At 57.2% G+C, this 26,593-nt stretch overlaps 1 protein-coding gene across 10 annotated transcripts; it reads right to left on the reverse strand.

Moving 5' to 3' along the window:
- Nucleotides 1-3,477: 3,477 nt before the first annotated feature.
- On the reverse strand, nucleotides 3,478-26,057 carry PDZD4 (PDZ domain containing 4). 10 transcript variants are annotated; one of them, XM_017668950.3, is made up of 9 exons: nucleotides 25,396-26,057; nucleotides 9,094-9,347; nucleotides 7,945-8,035; nucleotides 7,403-7,501; nucleotides 7,022-7,060; nucleotides 6,506-6,568; nucleotides 5,772-5,873; nucleotides 5,381-5,491; nucleotides 3,478-5,221 (listed from the first exon to the last, which is right to left on the reverse strand). In XM_017668950.3, the coding sequence occupies exons 1-9, from the start codon at nucleotides 25,453-25,455 to the stop codon at nucleotides 3,677-3,679; spliced, it is 2,364 nt and encodes a 787-aa protein (XP_017524439.1). In that variant the 5' UTR covers nucleotides 25,456-26,057; the 3' UTR covers nucleotides 3,478-3,676. The 10 variants fall into 10 exon arrangements, with proteins under 10 accessions (XP_017524439.1, XP_017524436.1, XP_017524435.1 ...); XM_017668947.3 differs by lacking the exon at nucleotides 25,396-26,057 and adding an exon at nucleotides 24,849-25,138 and having other exon boundaries at nucleotides 9,112-9,347; XM_017668946.3 differs by lacking the exon at nucleotides 25,396-26,057 and adding an exon at nucleotides 24,849-25,135.
- Between the last annotated feature and the right edge of the window lie 536 nt (nucleotides 26,058-26,593).

A 26,593-nucleotide genomic window follows, 5' to 3' on the forward strand; every position in this document is an offset into this window, starting at 1 on the left:
GCATTGGCAACACACGGGTTCCTTGCATGCACGGCTGTGCCTTCCACACATGGGCAGAGCTGGGCAGCCAGCACCCCCTTGTATACCTGGGCAGTGCAGGTGCTGCGGGGGATGTGGCCGGCACGCCTCCCCCTCCCTTCCATCTCGTGTGTGCTTCACCTGCTGTCGTCTTGGGCTCTCCTTCCTTAGTCCCCAATTACACCTTCCCTGCCTGTTTCTCCCAGTGCCCAGTGGCCCCCTTCCGTTCCTCCTAAGGCCTGCATGGTTTGGGGTTAGGGTGTGGGGGAAGATACCCTTTGCCCAACACCCATCTTCTGACATGGAGGACTGCCCCGTCCTCTCCGGCCCTCACCCAACCCTCAGGTGTGGCTGTGTCAACATGGCCTGCCAGGCCTGGGTCTTCGTGTGGCACACCTAGGGAAGGGCCATCTGACCACCTGCCATTGGGAAAGCTACTGCCCTGAGAAGGGGGTAGGGGGCCCTTCCCAGCTTTCCGGAAACCCAGCAGTCGATAGCGTGTGGGGCTGTAGGCGCTGAAGCCCTTTCCTTGCCTTTCCGTGGGGCACTGTGAGAGCCTGTCTTGCTGGTACAGGTGAAGCTGGTACATCTGGTGGCTGCAGGGAGGTGGGTTATCCGAAGCCCTAGACCCTGTCCCCTCCACTTTACCAGCTAGGACACACGGAAGGCATGGAGAAGAGATGGCGCAGACCCCCATGCCTCTGAGGAGCCGACCTCACCCTCCCCTCCTCGTGACCCTTCTCCCCTGAGCACGTCGTGCCCTCAGGACATGGCCTGTGCGTGCTCCAGGGTCCAGGTCCACCTGCGACCCTCCCAGCAGCCCAGTTTCCCTAGTGCCGCCAGTGGCTGAAAGGAGGCAGTGCAGGACCTGGGGTCTAAAGGAGCTGGGTGCAAGTCCCAGGGGAGCCCGTCCCAGCTGTGTGGTCTAAGTAGGTATGCTCAGCTGTGTTGGGTGGCTGCCTTCTCCAGGGTGCCGGGGTCATTGGGACCAGCTGGCAGAGCTGGCACCTGAGTGCTGTGTCCCTGACTGTCACCAAAAAGAAAACCAGGCTGAAAACAAGCCTCCAGAGTGGCTCTTCTCAAAGGAGAGGGGAGGCCTGCACCCTACCTGGAAGGGCAGGGGCTCCTCGGTACTCTGGCCCCACCCCCTGCCCTCTGCAGTGGTGGGTGAGGGTGGCTTGTGACCTAAGACTGCCTGGGGACCTCCTCCACACTAGGGGATATCAGCTCTCCCTGCTCCCCCACCCTCAGCCCCCAGGAAGTGGGTTGGGATACCGACAACTGGCAGGAATGGGGAGGCTCCAGCAAATAGCTGGGTCCTCACCCCCAAAAGCAGGGATATAGCAGCAGGGATATAGCAGGCAAGTTGGGGCTGAGAGGACCAAGCCAGGTGAGGGCTGCCCCTTGCCAGTTTCTGGACTCCAGTGCTGTTTCCCCTCATTGCTAAGGAGCTCAGAGGCAGGTCCCCCACAAAGCCAGTGAGAGCCAAGCCCCAGCCTGGCTTTCACGTGGCCAAGGGACTCAGGTGCCAGGTCCTGCCTGGCCCACATGGCCCACATCCCAGAACACCATCTCCAGCACCACTCCTCCCTGGAGCAAGAATGGAGCACCTCTAAAGCCATCAGAGTAGCCCCCCAGTGGAGAGGGATGCCTAGGGAGCAGTTTGGCCTGTCTCCCACCCCAGGCAGTTTTCTGCAGCAGGGGCCAGGCCCTTGGAGCCCCCATCCTCCACTGAGGCCTATATGGTACTTGACTGTCCTCTGTTGAGGAATGGGGGACTGGTGGCAAGAGTCAATGTGCCCAGCCCTCAGCTTGAGGCCTCAGTCCCACCCCTCCGGCCCATTTCACCACCAAGCCCTTTCCTCCCTTCCCCCTCACTGGTGCTCCTGAAGGCCTAGCCTGTGACAGACTCCTGGGTCTTCCCTCCCAGCTGCTCTGACAGCAGCTAGACAGATTCAGCCCAAGCCCTTGTGGCTCAGCCTTCCAGGCAAGGCACTCAGCTTCTGGGAACACACGCTCACGCCTGCTCAACAAATAAATGGAATTAACAAGAGGTCTGCATTGCTGTTCCCAGAGAATTTTAATGCATCCTTACCCACTTCACTGAGCAACTTCCCGGCTGCACCACACTAGGGACCACACACAGATAGACACACACAGCGCCCATGGTGTCCCTGGGGAGTTGGGGATGGGGTGTGGGGGGGACCCACTCCTCTCACGTGCTCTCACGTGCCACCGGAGCAGGGGTGTTGGCCTCATCCACATGCCAGGGGCAGGCCCCACCACCAGTCCTGCGCCAGGTCTCTGTCAGCCTTCCTGCACCACCACTCCTGTGGCGTCACACCTCTGAAATGATCGGGTGACTTCCATGCCTCCTCGAGAACAGAATGCCGAGCTCACCAGACACCGCTGTCTCCCAGTGACATAGTGAGGGAGGGCCGAGGCACAGCTTTCCCCCGACTAGCCCACCCCGCCCCACCAACACCTCCCCTGCGGCACAGCAAGAATAAACACAGGGAGGCCAGGGGGCACCTTAGAAAGGCAGCTTATTTTATTTTGTCAAGGCCAGTGGGGGGCAGGGACAGGCAGCCCACCTGCCCCCGATCTGAGATGGAGCCCTGAGGCCAGCTCTCACTCAATGCACCAGGTCCTGAGGGCTGCCAAGTGGGGTGCTGCAGAACACCTTTTCCCGGGTCAGCCCGACTGGCTGGGCCCACCTCTCAGTCGGGTCTAGGCTGCTCCCTCAGCTCCACGTGGGTCTTGTCACCAAGGTCTTCTACAGCTGCTGCTCATGGAGCTTGGCTTCTGGACCCCTCACCATCTAAGCACGCCCCTCAGGTCCCTCAGAAGAGAAGCTACCCTCCAGGTGGTGCCAGGCATGACCCCAGGCTCTGTTCCTCCTTCTCAGATGGACATTAACCCTCAGTCCCCACGGGCTCTCCCTCAGTCACTGGGAAGGTTGGAGGCCCCCAGAAGGAGCCTGGCAAGCCACAGCAGTGGAGTCCACCAGAAAAGCTGCTTCCCCTTGTCCCCTTCTTCCCCCCTTCCCTCCCCCAAGCCCTCCCTCTCCTCCTTCCCCCCACCCGCCTCTTTCCCAGCTACCACTCGGGGATTCCGCCCTCGTCAGGCTGCCTGAAGGAGCCACCAGCTCCCAGAGCAGGTCCGCGAAACAGAAAAACAACAACTGGCAAGCACAGAAAGGGAGAAACACCACAAAAATCAGGATTGCCTTTGTCTGCAAGTAACCAAGGCTCCCAGCAGGGGAAGAGACTGCACTCAGCACCAAAGCCAGACATTCTCCTGTGCTTAGGACAGTCCCCTCAGCTCAACTTCCCCGTCCCCAAGTATCTACACTGAGCAAGCTCTAGAGGAGTGTGCGTGTTTATGTGCGCACATGGGGGAAGGGTTCCCTGTTACAGGTCTGTCCCAAATGCCAGCTGTCGACCTGTCACTGTACTTGGGGAGAAGGAAGGAGCTGATGGAGAGAAGTGTCCCTTCTCTCTGGTAACAAAGTCCCAGGCACATGCACAAAGAGGTGTTCGCACACCCATGTGCACACACAAACACACTAGATTCTAAGGGAGAGTAGGGCACAGGGCCCTGGGGGGCTCACCGGACCTGGGCCAGGCAGAGGGCCCACCCTGGAGCACAGCCAGACTCAGACGGTGGTGACGGAGAGCAGCGGATTGTAGACCCGCTTGCCGTCAGCCGAGCGTGTGCCGTGGGCCAGCATCTCCTGGATGGTAATCCAGTTGTCCAGGATCTTCTTGTTCCGCTTCTTCATGGTTTTGCGATGGCTCAAGGCGATGATGTTGAGCTCAGCCTTGCTGTCACCATTCTGCTGCTCCCTCAGGCACTCCAGCCGGCTCTGCATCATGAACTCGCGCCGCTTCCGCTGCTCCCGAGCCCGGATTAGGTGCTGCTTCCGCTCCTCCTTGCTCCAGTAGCGACCCATCTTCATCTCACTCACTGCATCGTCATCGGTGGTCATGCCGCTGCGCTCCTCCCGGATCTTCAGAGCTCGGGCTTTTAGGAGGCGATCACGCACTGGCCGCTTGGCCACATAGCGCGTCCCGTCGCTGCGCACCTTGACCTTCCACTCCATGCGGGGTGTTTCAGGGGCTGGAGCCACTCCACCGCCACGAGGGCCGCTGGCCAAACTCAAGGGGCCGTGGCCTAGCTCCTCCAGGCTGCGTGGGGGTGTCAGCTGCATGCAGCTGTGGTAGCGCTCGCTCTCCTGGCCCTGGCCGCGGTGGCGCCGAGAAAGGTAAGGGCTGCCTTCAGGGCCCATGTGCTCCAGGGTCACCCCAGTCTTGGGGCTTCGGCGGACACGCTCCTCTGAGTGCTGTCTCCGGCCCACCTCGGGATCCCGGGAAAGGGATCGGAACTTAGCGGGGCTCCCCTGCAGGGGAGCTGCCTTGGGGTGGGTGGTGAGTGGGGGGCCAGAGGGGGTCCGGTTCAAGTTGGAGTTGCCAACAGCAGCCCGCCCCAGGGGGCTCTCCGGCAGGGGCTCCGCAATCAGTGGGGTGCTGCGGCAGCTCTCCCCCGTGTTGTAGGCGCTGGTGCTGTCCTTGTCTGACTTCTCAGGCAGCTCGGAGATGTCGGACAGCTCATGCTTCTTGGGCTCGCCAGCCCCCAGGTCGTAGAGACTCTCCTCCTCCAAAAGCCAGGCCTTCATGCAGCGCTCCCGCAGCTGCTGCATCTTCTGTGCTCGCAGGATGTTACGGCACTTGAACTCCAGGTGCCGCAGCTCCTCCTCCAGCATGGCCATCTCATGGCCCAGGCTCTCGTTGCGGTTGACGTCCAGGGCACTATTGCTGCTGGAGGCCCGGGCAAAGAGGAGGCCCAGCTGGTTGCCATTCTCCAGGTGGCACTTGATCTCCAGCAGCTCCCGGTAGCGCTCGTACTCCTCATCGGTGAGACCTGGGACGTCACCACCCCCCAGCCCTGCCCCCTCAGCCAGCAGAGAGTCCATACTGAAGTGGAAGTCCCGGCTCTGCAGGGCTTCTCCCACAAGGCCAAACTTGCGCAGGGTCCCAGGCGTGTTGGTAGTGCTCGGAGGCTCATCCCCTAGCAGGTCATGCTCGGAGCTCTCCTCGTTGCGGGTGCTCTCATCAGTGCGGCCCACCCCACTGTCCAACTCCTGGCTGTTGCTCAGGCCTGGGCCATCATTAGGGGCCCCTTTCTCCTCTTCGTTTCCAAGCTGGGGCAGAGAGATGAGCCCCGCTCAGTCTGGGTGCCAGGGGCAGGGATGCCACCAGACGATCAGGACTGGAAGGGCTTTTGGTCCTGATCCATTTCCCACACACCTCCAGCCCCATCCTCCTTGTCCTCCCATCACCCACCCTGCTTCCTTCCTCACCTGCTGGGCAGGGGGGGATTTTGGTTTCCGTGCATGTGGGTCCCCCTCATTCTCAGAGCCGAAGTCATCCAGGAAGTCATCCCGGTCACTGTCCTTCCACCGCTTTGCCAGCTGCAGAGACAGACCTGTGCTGTCCCCAGTGCTTTAAGGACCTCCCCAGACATCCGTCCAGTTGCCTCCTGGTCCCATACCCAGCCCTCCTGGTCTCAATGCAGCTGAATATCCCAAGAAAGGGGGTGGTCCCAGCCCACTTAGCCACCAGTGCCAGAAGGGGACACCACCCACTTTATCAGTGCCAGGTTATGTCTGTGACCTTGTCACAATCAGCAGCTTCCAAGAGAGAGAAGACCCAATGACAGGGCACTCAGGATGGCCTCCTGGGCACACGCACCTGGCTCTCGGGCCGGGCCACCAGCAGGGAGATGTTGGTGTTCTCCTCCTGGCTCAGGACGGCCACCGCCTCTGCCCGGTTCTGGACGTCCACGCCATTTATCTATGGCAAGCCAGGTGACAATCAACAAGGACACCAGAGCTGGCCACGGGGCAGGCCCTGCTTGAGCCGCAGGGATTCCCCTTGCACGGAGGCCCAACCCTTGGGGCAGGACAGGCTCTTGAGCTCTGGCATGACGGAGATAAGTAGAAGGTGTTGGGGGAGAGGACAGCCTGGCTCATGCAAAAACACATGTGCTCAACTTGCTGCCCTGATGGACAGTGACTGCATTGGGGTGTGGGTGGGGACTTGATAATATGGGTAAATGTAGTAACCATATTGTTTCTTCATGTGAAACCTTCATAACAGTGTATAGCGATCATAACTTAAAAAAAAAAAGGCACATGTGCTCAGAAGACAGTGTGGAATGGGAGATATGCTCAGGTGTGGGGTACAGAGGGAGAAGTGGCAAGGTGCCAGAGCAGTGCAGACCCTCAATGCCATCAGATCCCATGGGCACACAGGAGCCACCCAGAGCAGTTGTGCAGGAAAGGAGACCCAGCCCCGCTTTCACGCACAGCATGCTGCCTGGCATTAGGCTACGCTCTCAGGAAAGAGCTGGCATCAGCTAAGGAGAGGTGGTGGGGAAGTCAAGCTCAGCAGGGGTTCAGGTCAGGCCTGTCCACCCTGCTCACCTGGATGATGCGGTCTCCCTCGCGGATCCGGCCATCTTTGGCTGCAATGCTGTTGGGATTCACCTGCAAGGCACCGTTATCAAGGGGATTTGGCACTCACCACTAAGTTGGCCTTTTAGTACGAAGGGGCAGCCTCACCTTGGAGCCCCCAAAGCCAACAGAAAGCTCCTTCCTGCTTGTTCCCCCTTTAGCTCAGAGCAGCAAGGGCTGGAACAGTGGACCTGGCAGAAGTGGCCAACTTGCCAACCAAACGCTCCCCAGCCCCTGCCCACCACCCCTGTGCCCACACCCCCAGCTGGCACGTGCACACACTGTGTATAGAAGCCTGTTCTTTTGTGTCTGAGGAGGTCCTTAAAGCAGTCATGTTAGAGGCCGGGCCCATGCAGGAAGCTGGATACTGTGCCATACTCAAAAAAGGCAGCCCTGGGGGTTGACAGGCAGTAGGATAGTCATGCGAAGAGGAACTCAATTACGATACTGCTAGAGGGGGTGTTGTCCTCCCTCATAGGGACTCACAGACATCTGCCACAGACAGGTGAGTACCAGGAGGGCTGGCTGCAGGACATGGAAGGGAAAACAAAGCCTGTGCACAGGGCTCCTGGAGAGGACTGCCTGGGCTGGACACACACCACAACCACTGGCTGCTCTGGCCTCACTGACCGGCAACCTCCCTGTGATGCTACGCAGGCCCTATCCCTGGCAGCTAGGTCCTTAAGGGCAGTGTGGACAGGATGCAGTGGGCACTTGGCATGTGCCACACCCTGCCTCAGTACCTGCCGCCTCACTGGCATTGGACAGAACGGTACTGTCAAAGGCCAGTGTCAACGTGCTAGCACACAGGTGGGTGGCAGGGGGCTCCACTGCCTCCTGGCCCCAGCCCCGCCCCCGCCTTCGTACCTCCCCCACGTAGATGCCCAGGTCCTCCTCCTCATCGGTGCGGTAGCAGACCATCAGGCCCAGCTTGTCCAGGTGGCTGGTTTTATACAGCTCCACCTCCTGCCACAAGGGGGGGTGAGGGAAGCAGGGAAGAAAGCCCCAGAAACATGTGAGCAGGGATGCAGGCTGCAGAGCAGCAGCGTGACCCAGCCACCAGCTCGGAGGGTCTCTTACCAGCCCAGATGGCACATGTGTCCAGTGGTCTCCCCTACCAAGAACGCCCAGGACACACACAAGACACATGGGATATATACGACACAGACATGCATGGCACACAGACTCACCAACACAGACTGACCACAGGACCTCACCCGTGCCCTCCCCGACTCAGCCCAACTTGGCACGTGAGCCTGAGAAAGCAGCCATGCACCAGGAAGGTCCATGAGGCCTGGTTGCCTGGGAACAGCAGGACCCAGGCCTGAGCTAGGCTGTAAACAGCCATCCCAGCGCTGGCTCCTGAGGCTGGCTGCAGACCCTGCCCTTGGCCTGGCCGCCCAGCTCACCTCATATTCCAGCTCGTCTGTACGGTCTGCCTCCTGCGGGCCGCCTTCCATGAACTCCGCCGGGTCATAATACTCATGGCTGATGGGGGGTCTGCCCAGGAGAAGGGGGAGGTCAGGCCAGCCATCTACTGCCCTCACATCCTAGCCCCAGCTCCTGGGCTGGCTGGTCCCAGCACACTCAGCATGGAGCCCTGCACTGGGTGCACCCCTGCAAGGAGGCAGCCCAGCTGCCTCTTCCGAACTCCCTCCTTCTGAGCTACATGCATCCATGCAAACATCAGGAATGCTTCTTGAAAGGGAGAGGGGGTGGGGGGAGTCCACAATGAAGACCCAAGCATGCCTAACTCTCCCTGCCCCATCCTGCTCTGTCCCCCAGCCCAGACCTTTCTAACCATGCCAGTTCGCAGGGACGGACTTTTCCAAACTGCCCAGCACTGGCCCCACTCATGCAGCACCCCCAGGATTATCCAGGCCCTGGAGGAGTGCTGCGGTGCGAAAGAGGCCCCGTTCTACCTCCACGGGCAGCCCCCTCCTTACCCCAAGGCTATGAGTGGCTGCTGGCGACCCTGGGGCCTACCTCCCTGCAGAGGAGGGGATCCCGGGACCACTGCCCTGCAGCCTGGGTTTACTCTAGCAGAATCAGTCATGAACTACCAGGCTTAGGTGACAGGCTCTTCTTCCAAGCAGGCCAAAGAAAGAAGATGGAGAAGTTCAGAGCAGGGAGAGGGATGGGGCAGACAAGGATGCAAGAAGACTCAAGAGGTGATATTCATGAGGCAGAACTCAATGGGGAGACAGAGGAGGAGAAAGGACAGAGGAGGAGTTGCTGAGGGCGTCAGCCTTCCCAGGGCGGGGCTCCCTTGGCCCTGGGGGCAGACACCATGAGAGTTTGCATGCCAGCAGCCCTGGCCCCTGCACTGGCTGTCGTGCAGCCGAAACTGGACACCCGGAAATTTGTGAGACCCTGGGTGCCCAAGTAAGTTCTGGAAACCAAGGAGCTTGCTTCCTGCTGCAGAGGGTAGGCCCATCGGGGTCTCCTGCCATGCCAGATCTGCAGCAATGTAGCCTCCAATTAGCATGGGGACAGTGGCCCCCTGTGGTTTGCCCTAACTGGAGGGAGGGCCTGGAGCACTCCTGAGGGTGACTCACAGCTCAGACAGGACATACGGCTCCAGGATGACCATGGGCGGAGTGGGAGGCCGCAGCTTGCCCAGTGCCATGATATGCTCGAAGGTGACGTCGGTCTGAGTGCCACTGTCCACCAGCTGCAGGTCGTGGCAGGAGCTGTCCCCCCGGAGGCGGGGGCTGCGCCTCAGCACCTGGATCACTAGAGGCTCCTTGGAGGAGCGCAGGGCCTCCAGGGTTTGCTCCTGAGACAGCTTAGAGAGCTCCTTCCCGTTCACCTGCGGCAGAGATACACCCCGTGAGAAGCTGCCGACCCATGTCCCAACCTACCCAACCAAGGGGTCTTCTCTCCACCCTCAGTCTGCCTCCCCCTGGTGCCCTCATTCCCAGGTGAGCCCCAGTTCTCAGCCCTGCCCCCATACAGTGCCATCTGGGGATCTTGGGCCCCTCCCCGAGGGCTGGGGACTCCCAGTGGCTGCGCCCCGGGGCTGGCGGCTCTGGCCTCGCCATAGAGCATCCTTCAGCCCTTCTCCAGCAGGAGCCACCCAGGATGGTCTTCTGTCCTCCTCACTCCAGGACCTGCTTCTCCGTCAGGCAGCACTGAGCCCACAGACAGTGTCTGGAAGATCACAGAGAGTCTCCTTGGCAATGACTGAGCCTCTGCTGTGCTCATGGGACATCCAGGTGGGAGGAGACCTTGATTGCTCTTCTGATGGAAGTCAGTCAACAAATGGGCTCAGGCAGGGAGGGTTGGGTAGAATAAGAAGTTGAGAAGGACAGGATCTCTGTCCTCAAGGCAGCCACAGACTGGCTGAAGGGAAAGGGCTGACACGTGCAGGGCCGCCGAAGAGAGGTGCCCTTATAAGACTACCGCCATTGACTGGGTGTTCGATGTGCATCTTCCTTGAATCCTGCCGACAACCCATTTTGCAGATGAGGAGACTGGAGCTCAGCAAGATGAAGAGAGTGAGTCAAGGTCATGAGCCAGGCTGCGCCGTGCAGTGGTCAGAGTGGAGAGGCAGGGGAAGCGGCAGCCACCAAAGGCTAGGACGAAGCAGCCTCAAGGGAAGAGCTGGATGATCCCAGGGGATGACAGAGGGCCTTCTGGGCAGAAGGCAGCAGAGATCCAAGGTGGGGCAGCTGGGTGGAGCAAGGTGTGCCCTCAAGGCAAGTGGGGGCAGAAAGCTGGCCCCAGCCCAGCCACTAATTTCTGCAGCAGACTGCGTGTGTTAGGCCCTGGGATGGTCACTTTCAGGCTAGTGAACACACAGTCACACATCGCCACCTCGAGGTCATTCTTGGAGGAGAAGCAAGCAAACGAAGGACCAAACACACACTGGCAGAATTCAGGGCATGTGGCATGGGGTCAGTGAGGGAGTCAGAGAGCAGTTCCTGCAGCAGGGCAGGGGAGCAGAGTCTTCTCATTCCCTCAGCAGCTTGTGGAAGGTTTATTCTGGGCCTGAGAGGCCAAATACCAGCAGTGACACCCCAGATGGCTATACGCAGTGGGCAAGTGATGAATGAGACCTTCCAGGGGGCTGGTAAGGAAGCACAGGGCCGGCCACACCCCACTTAGGAAGGGGGTAAAGGAAGGCTCCCTGAGCAGATGCCACCTGGGTCTGCATCAGGGAAGGGAGAGGGGGCGAGAAAGAGATGAGGGCGGCCGCTCTGCAGGCAGAAGCCAACACCCAACAGTCAGCATAGGTAGAGTGGAGCACCTGCCCGACGGCATTCCCCGCAGTGCCACCTCCCTGGCCATTTGTCCTGGGGGAAAGGGTTCTTCACAGAGATGTGCAGTCCGACTGCAAAACCGTGTCTCCCTGGCCACCATGTAACAGACGAGCCTCTAGACGTCGTTCCAGGAAGCTGGCCATCTTAGCAAAGCACAGAGAGCCATGGAACCCACAGAACTACCTTTCAGCTACTTGATTATGTCCTTGTCAATGATCATTCCAGTGTTTCCGTCTCCCCCCTCCCCAAACTTCCCTGTTGTTTTGGAACAGTTACCAGCTCCCCACGGCCCTTAAGAAAAAGGCTTCCTTAAGAAGCCCAAGGGCTAAGCTGTTCCTTCAGGATCTCTAAGGGGGAGGCATTTCTTGAAACTCCTGGGGCAGGGCCACAAGTGTGCAGTAGGACACTCAGGTGACACTGAGAAAACACAGGGAATGTCTTTCTCCCTGGAATGGCCACACAGCAGCAGCAGCAGCAGCGCTGCTATGGCAACTGCAGCCAGACAGTGGGAGGGGAGTCAGGGCGGCCTGGGGTGGCAGGCGGGCGGTGGGCGCACACGCAGCCTCAGCACCTCAGACGGGGGCCATCCCCACGACGCCTGGGGCCCCCAGCAGCCCAGGTGTGCAGTGTATCCAGTCAACTCCTGCAGGTGGGCACCGCGGGCTCCTTTGGCCTCCTCTCTCTCCTCTTCCTCAGTCACGGTGGGCCCCTCAAGCTAATGAGGGTCGGTGGGGGCTACCAGCAAGGTGGGGTAATTGGAGGCAATGAGCAAAGCAGTGATGAGGAAAAAGCAAGACACACATGCACCGGCAAAGCCACCATTACAGTATCTGACCATCAGACTGCCTGCTTAGCACCTCCGCTCCAGCCTCAACACTTGCAAGCCCAGGCCAGCTTGCCCTCAGAGGCTCCTGCCTGCACCCACTGCAGGCTCTCCCCACCAAGACACCCAGGACCCCTGCCCCACCGCCAACCCTGCTGCCACTGCTCCAAGCCCCCACCAAGCAATTCCAAATGCATCAAAGTCCTAGGTGGGCAAAGTCAAACTGCATACCCTGCAGGCGAGAGCACAATGTCTCTAGGATGCTGGAATAGAGGAGCAATTCTTAAGATAAGACATGGGCAAGCAAGAATGGAAAAGACACGAATTTGACTATGTTACAATGTAAAACTTCTAGACAACAAAAGATACCATAAACACAGTGAAAAGATAAAACAGCTAAGAAAAGATCCTTGCAATGCGTGAAACTGACAAAGGATTATTCAGAAGGTATAAAGAATTCCTACAAAACACCAAGAAAATACAAACAACTCAATAGGAAAACAGGCCTTCACGGAAAGGGAGCCTGACGCGACACAGAAGCACTCGAGAAGATGCCCCTTCAGGACGCTGGGACATGAGCAGTGTCGTCCTAAGAGCCAACGCTAGAAACAGCCCGAGGATCCAGCATAGGTAGTAGAATGCATTCAAAAATCGTGCCACGTTCACACATCTGCTTTATGGAAATACATACACACTTATTAATAGCATCAATAGTAGGAAACACACATCACAGTAACAAACCAGAGAGGAAAAGAGAAGAATGGGGCCAGGGAGGGGTGTGTGCAGGCAGTTTCCCGTCTGCCTTGTAATACCTGTGTAAGGAAAAGTGCAGAGGCCGACAAGGCCCAGATTAAGGTTGGATAGCAGTACATGGGCAATGCTAAAATGATGGCCTATGCTCTTCTGTAAGCAGGAAATAGTTCAAAACATTTCAACATAGAACAGCCAGGGGCAATGGGTGAGACTTGGGGGCATGGAGGTTTCCAGACTGAGTGACTGGATATACTACCGGATGACATTGCCACTATTACTAATAGCCACAAACCAGTACAAGCTACGGTTTACTAATGGCCGACTCTGCCAGGCTCTGTTCCAAGTGCTTTATCAGTTTACTTCTGAGTCCTCTGCACAGCCCTGTGCAATAGGCACTAAGTATGTCTCCATTTCACAGATGAAGAAACTGAGGCACAGGGAATTTAAGGAATTCACCCAGGGCCCGTCAGCCAGTGAGTGGAGGAGCTGGGACATGACTACCAGTCAGGTGCCCACCTTCCAGGGCTCAGGCTCCTCAGCAGAAGAGCTGGAGGCAGCCCTGAGGAGCCACAGCCTCTCTGGCCCAGTGAGGGACAGCACAGGCTGGGGGCTTGGGGGGGTGGGTGTCCACCAGATGCAACCATCGGGGGTAGGGATCGGAGTGTGACGAGGGGTGCAGCCTGGGACGGGTGACAGAGTGGCCTTTGTGGATGGTGTGCGTGTCGCTGTCTGGGTATGGGTGTGAGTGGGCTATGGGTAAACTGTGTGCCTGTGGCTCCTCAAGGCCAGGTGCCCAGGGGCATCCACCCCTGGCCTAAGAGCCACATTCGCTAGCAAGTAGACCCATGCCAAGGCCCTGCCCAACCCTCGGCCACCATCGGGAGCCGTGACAGCTCCAGCAAACACCCAGGCAGAAAGCAGTGTGCTGAACACAGGGCACAGACTGGACCCCGGGGGACTCCACGTGTGGGCAGTGTGACAGTCATGTGACTTGACTTTCACCAGGCTATCAAGGAGGCTAAGTGTATAACTCACCAAATACACTCACACCACACCTCACTTTCTGACCAGAGGGCCCCATGGAGGTCAAAGACTCAGGATGGGCATGAGAAGGCCAACGAGGCCAGGGTGCCCAAGGGCAAGGGCCTGGTTATTTCTTATATTCAGAAAGAATCCACAGTTGTGTGATGGGCTCAGCCAGTGAGTACTGCTCTCAGTGAACTGGAAGGGCCCCAGGCGAAGCTGACAGCCCTTGTTTACCCAGTAGCACGTGATCCTAACTGTGAATTCTTTCTGACTTTGCCTTCATCAAGTGCAAACCCCCCTCCTTTGGCACATTCCAGAAGAAGTGCACCTCATCTTCCAACACTTCACATACTTGAAAGGCCACCTGAATGTCCCACCTCCCACCACACCCCAGTTCCCAGTGGCTGTCACCGCTAGCACTCTGGGGTGGGCTGTGCTGGCCTTGCCATGTGCTGGGCATTTTTCTTTGTGCCTTAGCTAGAAATTACCTTTTGGTAGCAAACCTATTGGTTTCATTGTGCATTTGCTGGCAAACAAGCCCTAGAGGGCCACTGGCCGGAGACTTCATGCTCTCTAGTCAAGGTCTCACACACAGGCCCGTGGCCTGCTGCTGGATGGGCCCGAGTGCATTGACCTGTGGACCACAGCTCCCACCCAATCCCAGCTGGGCTGGAAGCCACTACACTTCCACCAAGGGCTCTGCAGAAAGGTGCCCTCACCCTGCTGGGGGAAAAGGAAGCAAGCCTTAAAGGTGCCCATTTGCCCAATTGTGGCCCAGGCGGCCCTCACGCTGCTTGCGAACAGCCTGGTTTCCATTACACACTGAGTGAGGACTCACTCCCCCGGGGCCCCAGCACCGGTAGCATCTGTAGGCCCAGTCTCCACAGGTCCCAAGACCCCACTGGCACTAAGCATCCTTTGTCCTGGCTGCCTCTCAGTCTGAATCTTGCCCCAGGGTGTAGCACGGTAAACTTGCTGGAGGAGTTTGTCAGTAAGTATAACGGACCTTGAGAAAGTTCATCATACCCTTTGACCTACTAAATTTACTCTACGTAATACATGCTAAAAGAATAATCATCATTGATATTACGTGATTCACAAGGATATTCAGAGCATTTTTTTATTGTGGTAAAATACCTAACAATAAAATTTACCGTTTTAACCACTTTAAAGTGTACAGTCCCATGGCACTTATAAGTGCCTTCGCATTGTTATGCACCATCACCTCTATCTAGGTTCAGGACTACTTTCCATCCCCCAAAAAGGAGACCTCTCATAACCCATTCTCTTCACATTCTCTCCAGCACCCAGCCCCTGGGACCCAAAAGAAAAAAGAAAATTCACCTATAAATACTATCTCCTAGAGATCACTATTGCTAAAACATTTTTTCATTTCCAGGAATTTCCTTCCAGTTTTTAAAGTATTGTGTAATACTTGATACATACCCACACACCAATGCATATACAGAACATACATACCCATGAAAATAGTTTCAAAGCCCCGTGAGCCCCTGGCCCACTCTAAGCTGGCACATTCAAGGCAGCAGGAAGACCCAGCAGGCTCATCCTGCCACTCCTCCCGGGCTGCCTCTTGCTCAGGGAGATCATGCTCCCAGAATTGGTTGTTAGCATCTTTTTTTATTATTAAGGTATCACTGATATACAATCCTAGGAGGACTTCACATGAGCAGCATTGTGGTTACTACACTCACCCATATTACCAAGTCCCCTCACCCCATTGCAGTCACTGTCCATCAGCTGTATTGTTTTTTGAGAAAAATAATTGCCTACAAACTTCAAAAAAAATAGCATTGTTGGAAAATCCTCATAATAAAATATTAAGAAAATAAACGAAGAGACTTCCTTAGATCAGTCTGACCCCAATTCTGGGAGCATGAGGTGACGCATTCTCCCTCCACAGATTCAACTTCCTGCCCAGGCGTCCAGAAAAAGGAAGGGGCAGCTCCAAGAGCCTGGGGTCCCAGTGGGAGTGAAGGAGGCCCCAGGGGACCCTTGGGCTTCAAACTTCAGAGAGAAGAGCCTCCACCCCAGGACCTCCTGTCTGGAAGGTGAGGGGATAAACCACAGCCTCAAGGACCACTGGGAAGCTGGCTCTGAAGGCTGGAGAAGGGCCTGGCCGCGGGGCTGGCCAGTTAGCCTCAGTGGGCATCCCCCCATCCTCCCCATGACCCCCACCCCATCCCCACTGGCTCCCACTGGGACTGCACTTGCAGGAAGGGTTCTGTGAGTGGCCAAGGTGTGGACCCAAATCTCCTTCAGTCCAGGATCTCAGAAGAGAACAGGAGGCCCCCGGGGTGAGGGGACACTGACCCTCTAGGTCTGCCTTCAGAGGGAGCCCATGCCCAACCCAACCCCAGTGCAATGCAAGCCAAGACCAGTGGCTAGCCAAGTAGTGGGGTGAAAGTGGGAGGGGTGGAGCGGGAGTAGACAAGACAGAGATGGGGGCAGAGACCTAGCTCGACCCAAGCTCAGAGGAGGATCAGGAGGGAGTCGTGGTGGGCATGGAAAGACCTTTCTAACAATAAAGGTTGTGGGGGTGAGCAAGGAAGGTGAGGGGTCCCAGCAGGTGGGGTGTCAGAGGCTGCAACCGGGGCGGCAGGGACTCTGAGTCCCCAAGGGGCCGAGGACAAGGGATTCCTGGGATAAGGACATGTTGCACTTTCTCCAGGGAGCAGAGGAGGGAGGCTCCCTCTCCACCAGGGGCCCTCCAGGAAGCTGAGGGGCAGACTGCTTCAAGCTGTAGGCACAAGGCTTGAGCCTGATGGAGTCCTAAGGGCCTGGCTGGAAGGTGGGAGGGGGAAAGAGGCAAAGATGCATTCAGAAGGCCCATGGCAGAGAGCCCAGGAGAGGTCAGCACGTGGGCTACAGACGCACAAGTGACCTGTCATGTCAGAGGTCAGCTGAGAACCACTGGAAGAAAGAGGGCACATGTCCCTGAACGTGGCAGGCCCCCTGCCCCCTCGGAGCCAATGCTCATCAGAGCACTGGAAGAAATGAGGGAAGAGCCATGTAAAAGACAGACATGACCCCAGTGCCTGGGGAGGCTGTGGCCAGGGGCAGAGCCCCGGTAAGTAGGGCCCCTAACAAGCAGGACAGAGGATGCTGGCCATTACTTATCCTCAGGGAGTTGTAAATCAAAACCACAATGAGATATTACTTCACACCCACTAGGATGGCTGGAATCAAAAAACAAAAAACAACAGTGTTGATGAAGATGTGGAGAAATTAAACTGTCACACATTGCTTGTGGGAACGTAAAATGGGGCAGTGCATTATGGAAAACAGTCTACAGTTACCATATAACCTGGCAATCCCAAGAACTGAAAACAGGCATCCAAATGAAAAGTTGTATGCAAGTGTTCACGGCAGCAAGATTTATTATAGTCAAAATTTGGAAGCAACCTAAATGTCCACCAAGAGATGATAAACATGCTGTGGCAACATCCACAAAGCGGGTCATTCAACCATATAAAGAAAGTTCTGACACATGCTACAACACAGATGAAAACCATCTAGTCAAGTGAATGAAGACAGACATGAAAGGCCCCACACTGTATGATTCCCGAACAGGCAAATCTATAGGGGCAGAAAGCAGAGGAGCAGCTGCCAGGGGCTTGGGGAAGGGAAAACGTCCTTAATGGGCATGAAGCTCCCTTTTGGGGTGATGAACACGTTCTGGAAATAGTGGTGTTGGGTGCACAACACTGTGGCCGTACTAAATGCCCCAAATGATAACTTTCCCACAATAGAAAAATAAGAACTGCCACGGAGATCCACAGAGGCCACAAAGCCCATGGATGAGGGGTGCCACTAGGCAGATACAGGGGCTGGGGTTGGGGCAGGGGCAGAAAAAGGCATTTTTATTCACTGCAAATTTCTATCATCTCCGATTTGAAGTTCCCAAGACCTGCAGACATGTCCAGTGTTCCACTTCACCTACAAGCGTCCCAAACCCAAGCCACCAAAGTGGGTGTCATATGACATTGTTAGTGAACTCGATGAGGGACTATTCTTGATTTAAATCATGAGATGGAGAAGCTCAGCTGGGGAGTAACTGTAGACACAAGAAGAAAGTCAAGGAGGCCCTTGAGACATCATGACACTGAGTGGTGGGGGGAGGCCGGAGTTCACAGCCAGCCAGATAAGTGTTAAGAAGGGGAGCTGGCAATGGGCTGAACCAGGACACAGAACGGCCCTCTGGATTTGTTCAGAGGTGGGCAGCAGGGGTGGAGAACACCCAGCTGGCTGAGCTGGGTGTGTAGCCAGGCCTGCAAAGACACACCTTGGGGGAGATTTTGCAGAGATGTAGTGGGGGCAGCTGGGAGCTGTGGGAGAGCGCTGCATTTGGGTTTTACCAGGATACATCGGGAGTGCGTCTCACTGCGGATGGGAGTTGCAAAAGAGAAACTTCATAATGCCAAAGAGAACAGGAAAAACTGTAGGCACCAAGACCTTGAGAAGGACAGGGGACATTGGGGGATAGGCGAGGGAAACGGGGTCAGGAGAAGGGACACCTGTGGCAGGTGAGGGGGATGGGGACAACGGGGAGATACGAAAGAGACGCGGGAAGCTCACCTCCATCTCCCCGTGCCCCGGGGGCTGGGGGCAGACAGAGGCCTGCAGCGCCGCTGGGCGCCGGCAGCAGAGGGCGGGGCCCCGAGCGCGCTCGCCCCGCCCCCACCCCGGAGCCCGGCGCCGCAGACAAAGAGCGCGCGGCGCCGCGGCGGCAGGTAGAGCAGGGCTGGCGCCCACCGCCCTCGCCCCGTAGCCCGCGCTTGCCTGCAGCCGGTAGTCCCCCCGTCCCCTGTCCCCCGGCTCCAGGGAGCCTGGAGCAGCTTCGCTCCACACTTCCCAAGTACTCTGATCCGGAATCTCCGGGCAGGGGTGAGGAGGAAGGAAGGAGAGGCTGAGAAGAGAGCCCTGGCCTGCGTGACCGCGGGTTCGGTGGAGCCTGCGACTCCCTGGGAGGCCCGGGGAAGGCCCCTTTCGCCCCTTTCATCACAGGGTACCGCCTGGGGAAAGGGTTAACTACCTAATTCTAAGGGAGCCCACTGCTGCTACATTAGGACTCTCCTGACCCCGTTCTGCGGAGCAGGGAACTGAGGCTAGGAGCGATCGGAAACCAGAAGTGCTGCTGGCTCTCAGCTCTACTGCCAGGAGTGTATAGGGGACACCTTGGATGCAGCTGTGTTTCTGGCTTCTGGGCCAGGACAAGTGTCATGGAGACCTCCAAACTAACAGCACATCCCCAGGGAAGGGTAGCCTGAGCCAAAGGCAGGCTCTCTGCGCTCTCATCTTTTCAGGGACCCAGCAGACATCTTCATTCATGGTTTCCCAACTCTGGATTTTGAAAATTGTCAATCCACAGGCACGTTGGAACATCTGACAGAGGACAGCTGCATTCCCTTCCCCCCAGATCTCCCCAGAGTGTACATTCTGCTGCAGCTGCTCTCTCTATACACACATTCACAAGCAAGATGTGGCCACTAAGGCTCCCATGTGCTGGGAAACCACAGCACCTTGAATATGCTCTGAATTTCGCACTAATAGGCACTTCCACATCTCTCCGATGTACCCCTAATGCCTTTATAGTCATTTTGGATCCAGGATCCAATGCAGGATCGATACATATTCCATTTGGTTGTTATATGTCTAGTCTCCTTTAATCTAGAACAATTTATCCATTTTTTTTTTTTTTTTTACTTTCATGATACTGACTCTTGGAAGAGTCCGGGCCAGCTGCCTTAGAGAATGTCCCAGAGTGTAGATTTGCCCTCACTTTGACTAATTACTGTGTTTCTGCGCCTCTCCCACCCATCATCATCAGGCACTCCCACGGTCGGGGAGGCTTGATTTGGTTTGATCACATGGTCAGTGTGGCAGCTGCCGCTTTCTCCATCGCAAAGTTGCATTTTCCCTTCCCAATGCACAAAAAAATCTGGGGTAGTATGTTGAGACCCTGCGGCTATCCTGTTCCCCAACAACCTTTACCTAATGGCTTTACCATCAGAGGATGATCCTGGCCTCCTCTGAGGCCAAAAAACAAAACCCACCTTAATTTGTATGAATTCTATCAGGGACGCAGCAGCACACTGCCATAAACATATGACTGATGAGTGAACGGTGTGTCCCAGTTGAAGTTGCCTGGACAAGCCATGCCATCCACCCCCATAACTCTGTGCCCACCCTTTTTTGCCCAGGGGCAGGAACAAGACAAGGAAGCACGGGATGCCTTCAACTCAAAGGTCTTTTTAGTAGTTTGGGGATCGTGTTTGTATCTGGGTTCCTATGTTGGCTGCCTGTCTGTTACTAAGGGTCTGGGTGACGGGAAAGGAGGGTCAGTTAGCTCCATGTGCCATAGAAGATCTAATTATGTCCCTTGGGGCCCCACTTGGGCAATGCCCCTGGAAATGGGTTTGACAGGTCTGAGGTGAAGCCTTGCCCCTTACTGTAATAAACTCACTCCCTGGTGACAGTGAGTGGGATTTGGGACTTCTTTCATTCATCCCAAGTTCCAACCTGAAGTCCGTACTACTCAAATTGCAGTCCAAGGACAAGGGGCAAGGACATCGCCAGGAAGCTTCTGTGAAATCCAGAATTCCAGGCCCCACCCTAGTCCTACTCAGTCAGATCCTGCACTTTAACAAGGGCGTGAGGGTGGAGTCAAGCTAGCCCAGAGAGTCCCCTCAAGGAACCAGGGAGGACTTGCTTCAAAGGGTGTATCCTCCCCCTTGTCGCCCACCCCAAAGTTACTGAGTAGGTGGTGCCCACCCAGGGTCTGCTGAAATCTGAGCCATCTGTTCTGCCCGCTCTGCCCTCCCTGCCCTCCCTGCCTTTCCTGAGGAGAGCAGGCCTCTCAGGTGCCTCTGAAATCCTGCTTGAGAGCACAGCTGGGGAAGAGGGATGCCCCACACGCCTGTGTGACAAAGCAAAGCAATCCATGAGAGAAGGAGCATGCTCAGCCTTCTGGTGTATGCCCACTGCTCCCAGGCCGCAAGGGTGACACCACAGACACCCTCTGGCCCACCCACCTCTGAGCTAACTGGCAGCTATCAAATGATATTCTTCGTGGGGTGCTTCTGATTGCCACTGCTCAAAGCAAGCATGAGGAAGAGGCAGGTTGAGCTAGGGAGAGGAGCAAAGCCTTGTCACACCCCAAAACCAGACCCCCGAGCCCCATTCTCAAATCTTCCCTCCTTTGGCTCAACTCACATGCAGAAGGACCAAGTGGACCCCCACTGTGGTACCCGCCCATCCCCTAACTGATCTCAATCTGTTCCTCTCCACAGCTCAGGACTCGTCTTCCTGTGCTCTCCCCCCTTTCTTTTGTAATAGAGAAACTCTCAGAATAGTGGACATTCTTCTGGCACTCACTGGACACTAACATGTCCACAAGGAAGGTCTTCACCATCCAATTTTCACACTTCAACAATGGACCAGAAGGCAGCAACCCCACCCCACCACCTGAGAAATGAGACGCAGACCAGTCCTTATCAGCAAACACCGCTTATTTCCTCATGACAACGAGGAATGACCCTAGCAGGCAGGCCCTCTTTATTCCCAGTTAGCAGGTGAGACAACTGAGCCACACTGAGCCATTCAGTACCACCACACTGCACTGTCTTCCCCGGCCAGGACCCTGAAATGGAAGAAAAGACCGACTCAATCCCAGTAGGGACACATGCTGGGCTAAAGTGCTCTTGTGTGCGTTTTTTCCTTTGGTGTGTGTGTACATGTATTTCTTGTTTTCAAAGCTTTACTGACTGAGGTATGATTGCCATATGATCCACTGCATCTGCTTAAAAAGTACAGTTTGCAAGGTTTTGATATGTTGTATATATACGCCTGTGAAACCATTACCATCCACAAATCAAGAGAGCGACCATTACCATCATCCCTGAAGTGTCTTCATACCCCTTTCTCACCCATCCCTGCAAAAGCTGATGTGCTTCCTGTCACTACAGATTAGTTTGCATCTCCTAGCATTTCCTACCCATGGCTCAGACACTCCTGGAAACTGAGGAAAGGCAGGAAGGGCATTTTAAAATTCCGGGGACAATGGGAACACGTGGATCCCCTGCGCAGATGATGGCTACTGGAGCGCCGCACTCCAGCACTCTACAGTGATTTCCAGAGGGCCTACTTCATGCCCGGCACTGTGCTCAGTGCTGCGGGTGTTGCAGCATGCACAACAACAGGACCAAATCCCTGCTCACAGGAAGCTCCCACTCCTGTGACAGGGAGCATGTCAGGTGGGGAGAGACGCCATGGAAGAGGATGGAGAATGTCACAGACTGAGAGGCATACAGGCCTACTGCCCTCCACCCGGCTCCTAGTTTGATCCGCGCTTCTCCACCCAGCTATTGCCTATTTGTTTCCAGTCAGCCTGCCCATTATAAAAAGGCCTTAGGGGAAGGGGGCGAGGAGTCTGTGGTGTTCCAAGCTGGAGCCCCCCCTCACAGGATGGTGGCTGGCACAGCAGGGGCTCAGCAAGGAGGTGCTGGAGGAAAGGAGGCCGGGAGACTACTGGAAAGGCTGGAGAGCTGCCCTCCGGCCTCTCCTAATGCAGAGGCAAGATGAGCAGTCCGGATGCGCTGGTCCCTGAGGCTGAAAAGAATAGCAGAGGTCTGGCCTGGCACTTGGGGGAACAAGTAGAGTGAGTCGGAGGCCAGTTTCCTTTGTCACAGAGGCCTCCTGTGCACCTGGCCTGCCAGCAAGTATGTGATGATGCCAGAGTGGGGGTAGCGAGATCAGGAGGACTGAGGTGGGAGGGGAAAGACCAAGAGGCAGAGACAAGCTCAACAGAGTAGGGTGTGATTAGATCTGAGCCAAAGGGCTCACAGGGTCAAAGAGGACACCAGCCCAGCAACAGGGGCACCAGGAAAGGCTCTCAGAAGGTGTTTCATGCCTCTGTGCTAGGTGAGGCTGCTTGCTTCCTTTCCACCTTTTGTAACCCGGCTCTTTCCTCTTCCTAACTCAACATGCATGACCCCCTCCCCAAGGGTCAGTTCCAGATCTATCAAGCTCCCTAGCCCCCAGTGCCCACGCTGGGTTAAATGTCCTTGGGGTACTGGGATAACAGAAATGGAGCTGGAGTGCCGACACACTGCATTTACAGTTCCTGTGGTAGACGTTATCAAGCCGAATGAGAGGCCCAAACCACATGATCATCTCAATAACCACACAAAATCTAACCCTTCAGGATAAAAACGCTCAAAATAGGACTAGAAGGGAACTTCCTCAATCTGATGAAGAACATCTATGAGTACCCAGAGCTAACCTCACTCCCTTGTGAGAGACTGGAAGCTTCCCCTCTTAGCTGAGGAGCAAGGTAAGGGTGCCCGCTCTCACCACTTCCATTCAACACTGTACTAGAGGTTCTAACCAGAGCAAGTAGGCAAAAAAGAAAAGAAATAAAAGGCACTCAGATCGGAAGGAAGTAAAATATCTCTATTGTCCCATGACATGATCCTATATAGAGAAAATCCTAAGGTATCCGCTAAAAAACTATCAGAGCTTATAAATAAATTTAGTAAGGCTGCAGGATACAGCATCAATATGCAAAAATCAATTGTATTTCTGTAGAATGCCAATGAGAATGATGAAAAGAAAATTAGGAAAACAATTCCACTTACAACAGCATCACAAAGAATAAAATACTCAGGAATAAATGTTATGTGTTAACGGCAAGTGGTACAGGTGTGTAAGTGCCTTTCTGTGGGGCTGCACTGTGTCTTGGTGGGGTCCCTCTCTGGAAAGGTGCAGAGGCCATGGACAGGTACAGGTGAGACTGGGACAGGGGCCACTGAAGGGAGGGGTGGAGAACCAGAGTTCAAGGAGTGCTGGAGACAGTCAAGGGGTCCTGGAAGCTGGTCTTTTGGGACAAAAACTTCCTTTTCAGGTAACAAGAGGTTCAAGCCAGAAACTCTCCTTGCTGTGCCTGGGGCTCCAGCCTCCACAAAAAAGGATAGGCTAATCATTTTCCCTGCTTTCCAGAGTCTTTTTATTCAATCCTCTTTAGTTTTCCCTGAATTTCAAAGGATAGTTCCTCTTTTAAAACTGCATCTAGTCTCCCAGTCTATCCAAAGTTCTGCAGGAGCTTTAAAAGGAAGCAGTGTCCCCAAGGATTTGGTCGGGATGGCTGCAGTCCAGACCAGGAAAAAGCAGAGGGCGCAGGCCTGCGGGAGCCCTCCTCCTGGGGGCCTGCTTGCCCAGGGGTTGGGGCTCTCTTTTAAGGAGGACGGTCCTCCCCACGCTCACCTCAAGCCCTCCTCCAACATGGAGATGCCCTAAAGGCAATATCCCAGGCTGAGCTGTGGCGGCCTCCCCTCCACTGCCCTGGGAGGCCCAAAGGGTCACCACAGTGTCTCGGCCCAACTTGGCTCATTTAAGGTCTGTAATGCAGCGCAGGTTGTCCTCTGCTGCTTTCCACACATCTCCAGGAGATGTGCCTTAAATGAAGTACTACAACCCCTCTCCAAGGAAGTCAAAACCCAACTGCTTTGGAATCGTTTGCCATTTTATGGAATGGTTCGAAGAAAAGCAGTGCGTGAGGCCGCCCCGCTGCCCACCACTGGGATTCCACCGGACTGCCGGAGTCCCAGGTTGGGTCATTCCGAACCCCATCCCACGAGCTTTCCAAATGGCAAGAGCCAGAGCCGAGCTTAAGCAGGGAAGAAGGGGGGAGGGAGTGCTGGTTAAAGAAAGCGGAGGGTCCGGAGAGCGGAGGAGCGCCTCCAGACTAGGGCAGGTCCTGCCTTCCTCCCGCTCACGGAGGCCAGGAAAACTAGGCTTACAGCGCGAATGCCGAATTCCCGCGGCCTCCCCAACCGCCTGGTGCACTGATTCTTCCCCCTCACCGCGCCCCCGCCGATGCCTGTAAGAGGTCCCCCGGTTATTCGAAGTAGACCCCATTCCCCCAGCCAACGCCGCTTCGGTCCGCCACTTGCTCCCCAGTCAGGACCAATAAACCAAGAGTTGAAGCGCATACCTGTCGACGCCGGGCCTGCCCCTGGGTCCCAACTCACTCTGACCTTGAACTCCCTCCACTTAGCCCTGGGGGCGTCTCAGGCCAAGGCATCCAGAAGAGTTCTCTAAGTAGTTCTCAGGGCGCACACATGAAGTATACACACGCGGGGCCGGAGGAGCCTCCGCGCGCACACAGACGGAGCACAGGCACGCACTCACGAAGTCACTCCACGCACAGGCAAGAAGACCCACTCCCAGCCGCGGGGCTGGAGCCCGGGTCTGAGCGCGCGGCCCGGCGTCTCCCCTCCCAGCCTTACCTGCCCACCACGCAAAGCCCGTCCACGCCCGCGGCCCAGGGCCCGAGGCTGAAAACAGGCCCGGCACCGAAGCCCACAGACGGCCCTCCCTGCTGACCCCGGCAGCAGCCAGTCACCCGGGACACCCAAGGCCTACGAACCCGACGTTTGGGCAGGGTCGGACCAAAAGTGGGAGCCAGGGTAGGTATCCCAGCCCCGACGGGGCCCCGGCCGCTTGCTTTCCTTCGCCCGTGGCACCCGGGGGACCTGGATTTGGCCGCCCCCAGCGCCGCGGACATCCAGCTCCTTCCTTGCGTCCAGGGTCCAGCCCGGCGAGCGGAGGCGGGGAACCAAGCCCGTTGCTATGCAACCTCCATCCCGCGCCGGCGCTGGCACCACCTCGCCTCCTGGCTCCGAGCCTCGGGTGCAAGGGAGCCAGCGCCAGGCCGAGCCCAACTTCCCAACCTGAGCTAAGCAGGGCCCTGGGCTCGCTTCCCAATCTACTCAGGGTGCCCGAGATGCGCCTCGCACCCCCATCCCCACGCCTCCCCCAATCTGTGACTGGATCCCACGGAGCGCCAACAGCCGCAGTCCCAGAAATTGAGGCGAGGGGAGCTCCCTAGCTCGTCTTCTTCGAGCCCTCCCCGGGGCCAGCTTCTTCCCCAGGTGGCGCCCACGCCCCCCGCCCCAGCGGCCCAGGCGCCCTACCTGAAGCATCACTTTGTACTGCTCCTCCGGTTTCTGGACCACGCACATATTACATCCCATGGTGCTGGCCGGCGAGGGGAGAAGGGCGGCAACGGGAAAACGCCTTTCAAAGGCCCGTGCGCGGGACCTCGGGTCCCGGGCCGGGGCCTGGGGCCATACCCAAGCGCGGGGGCGGGCCGCCTAGCGGGGGAGGGGCGCACGCCCCCGGTGAAGGGGCGGCTCCACGCCCCTCCGGTTAACTCTTCGCGGGCTGAAGCTAGGCGCAGGCATGCTCCCTCGCACCGGCCAGAAGAAAAAGGGCAGCGGGGGATGGGCGGGCGAGCCGGGCGTTGCTTGGCGACGACCCCCCAGGAGGCGCAGGGGCGCGCCAGGCCGCCAGGGGCCGTCAAAGGCCGTGGGTCGCGCGCCTCCCCGCCCCGGGGGCCCGCCGTTGGCTTTGCCGCCTCCTACTCCTGCCCATGGCCGCTGGCCTCGGGAGCCCAGCCCTCGCGCTCAGCGCCGCGGCCCGGCCCGCCGACGGAGGGACGGCGGCGCGGCGGCGGCCCGCGCCCGCGCTCCCGCCTCTCCTGGCCACGCTCTCGGCGCTCCCGGCGCTCGCGGCTCCCGCTCTCCGGCCAACAGCCGGCTCCGCGGTCTCTAGCTCCCGCCCGGGCCTACGGGCACGCGCGCGCGGGCGCGGCGGGGGAGGGGCGCGGGGACGAGGCGCACGCGCACGGGGAGGGGAGCGGGGCTAGGTGGGAGAGTGAGCGGCGGGAAGCAGCGGGAACCGGCGCGCAAAGCCGGGGACGGGGCCTTGGCCCAGAGCGGGGTGGGGGTGGGGGTGTCCCCGAGGCCCACGGCGTCCGGCCCCCCAGGCGCCTTGCCGAGGAAGTGCGGCCTGTGCCGTGCGTGCCCGGGAGACCGGGTCCTGCTTGGGGATCGCCTCCCGGGATTCCCCCGGAGAGCTCGGGACCTCAGGATGGGCGCGATTTCCGCCCCTGTCCCTGGGCCTCCACGCGGCAGCCCGAATGCCTGGGGCCCTCCCTCCGGCTTCCCTTTAGTGAAATGACCGTTTCCTTCAGTTCTGCCGTATCCTCGCTGTCGTTGAAATGAACACCTTTGTTAAAATCTTATTTTAAGAAAAAAAGAAAAAGCGTGAGATGGGGTGGGTCGTGGAGGGAGGGCCGGCCTCGCGACTCGGGACGCCTAGGGGCCCTTG

This window comes from Manis javanica, chromosome X (genome assembly GCF_040802235.1).
Source record: "Manis javanica isolate MJ-LG chromosome X, MJ_LKY, whole genome shotgun sequence".
Lineage (NCBI taxonomy): Eukaryota > Metazoa > Chordata > Mammalia > Pholidota > Manidae > Manis > Manis javanica.

Bases quoted from the DNA above. Each gene is read 5' to 3' on its own strand.
- PDZD4 (XM_017668946.3), bottom strand. From the start codon at position 24,986: ATGTCCGCGGCGCTGGGGGCGGCCAAATCCAGGTCCCCCGGGTGCCAC. The intron at 6,569-7,021 runs GTGAGTCCCTAT...GGTGCCTTGCAG, and splicing joins CCTGTCTGTGGCAGATGTCT to GTGAATCCCAACAGCATTGC. The intron at 5,874-6,505 runs GTGAGCAGGGTG...GGCTTGCCATAG, and splicing joins AGGGAGACCGCATCATCCAG to ATAAATGGCGTGGACGTCCA.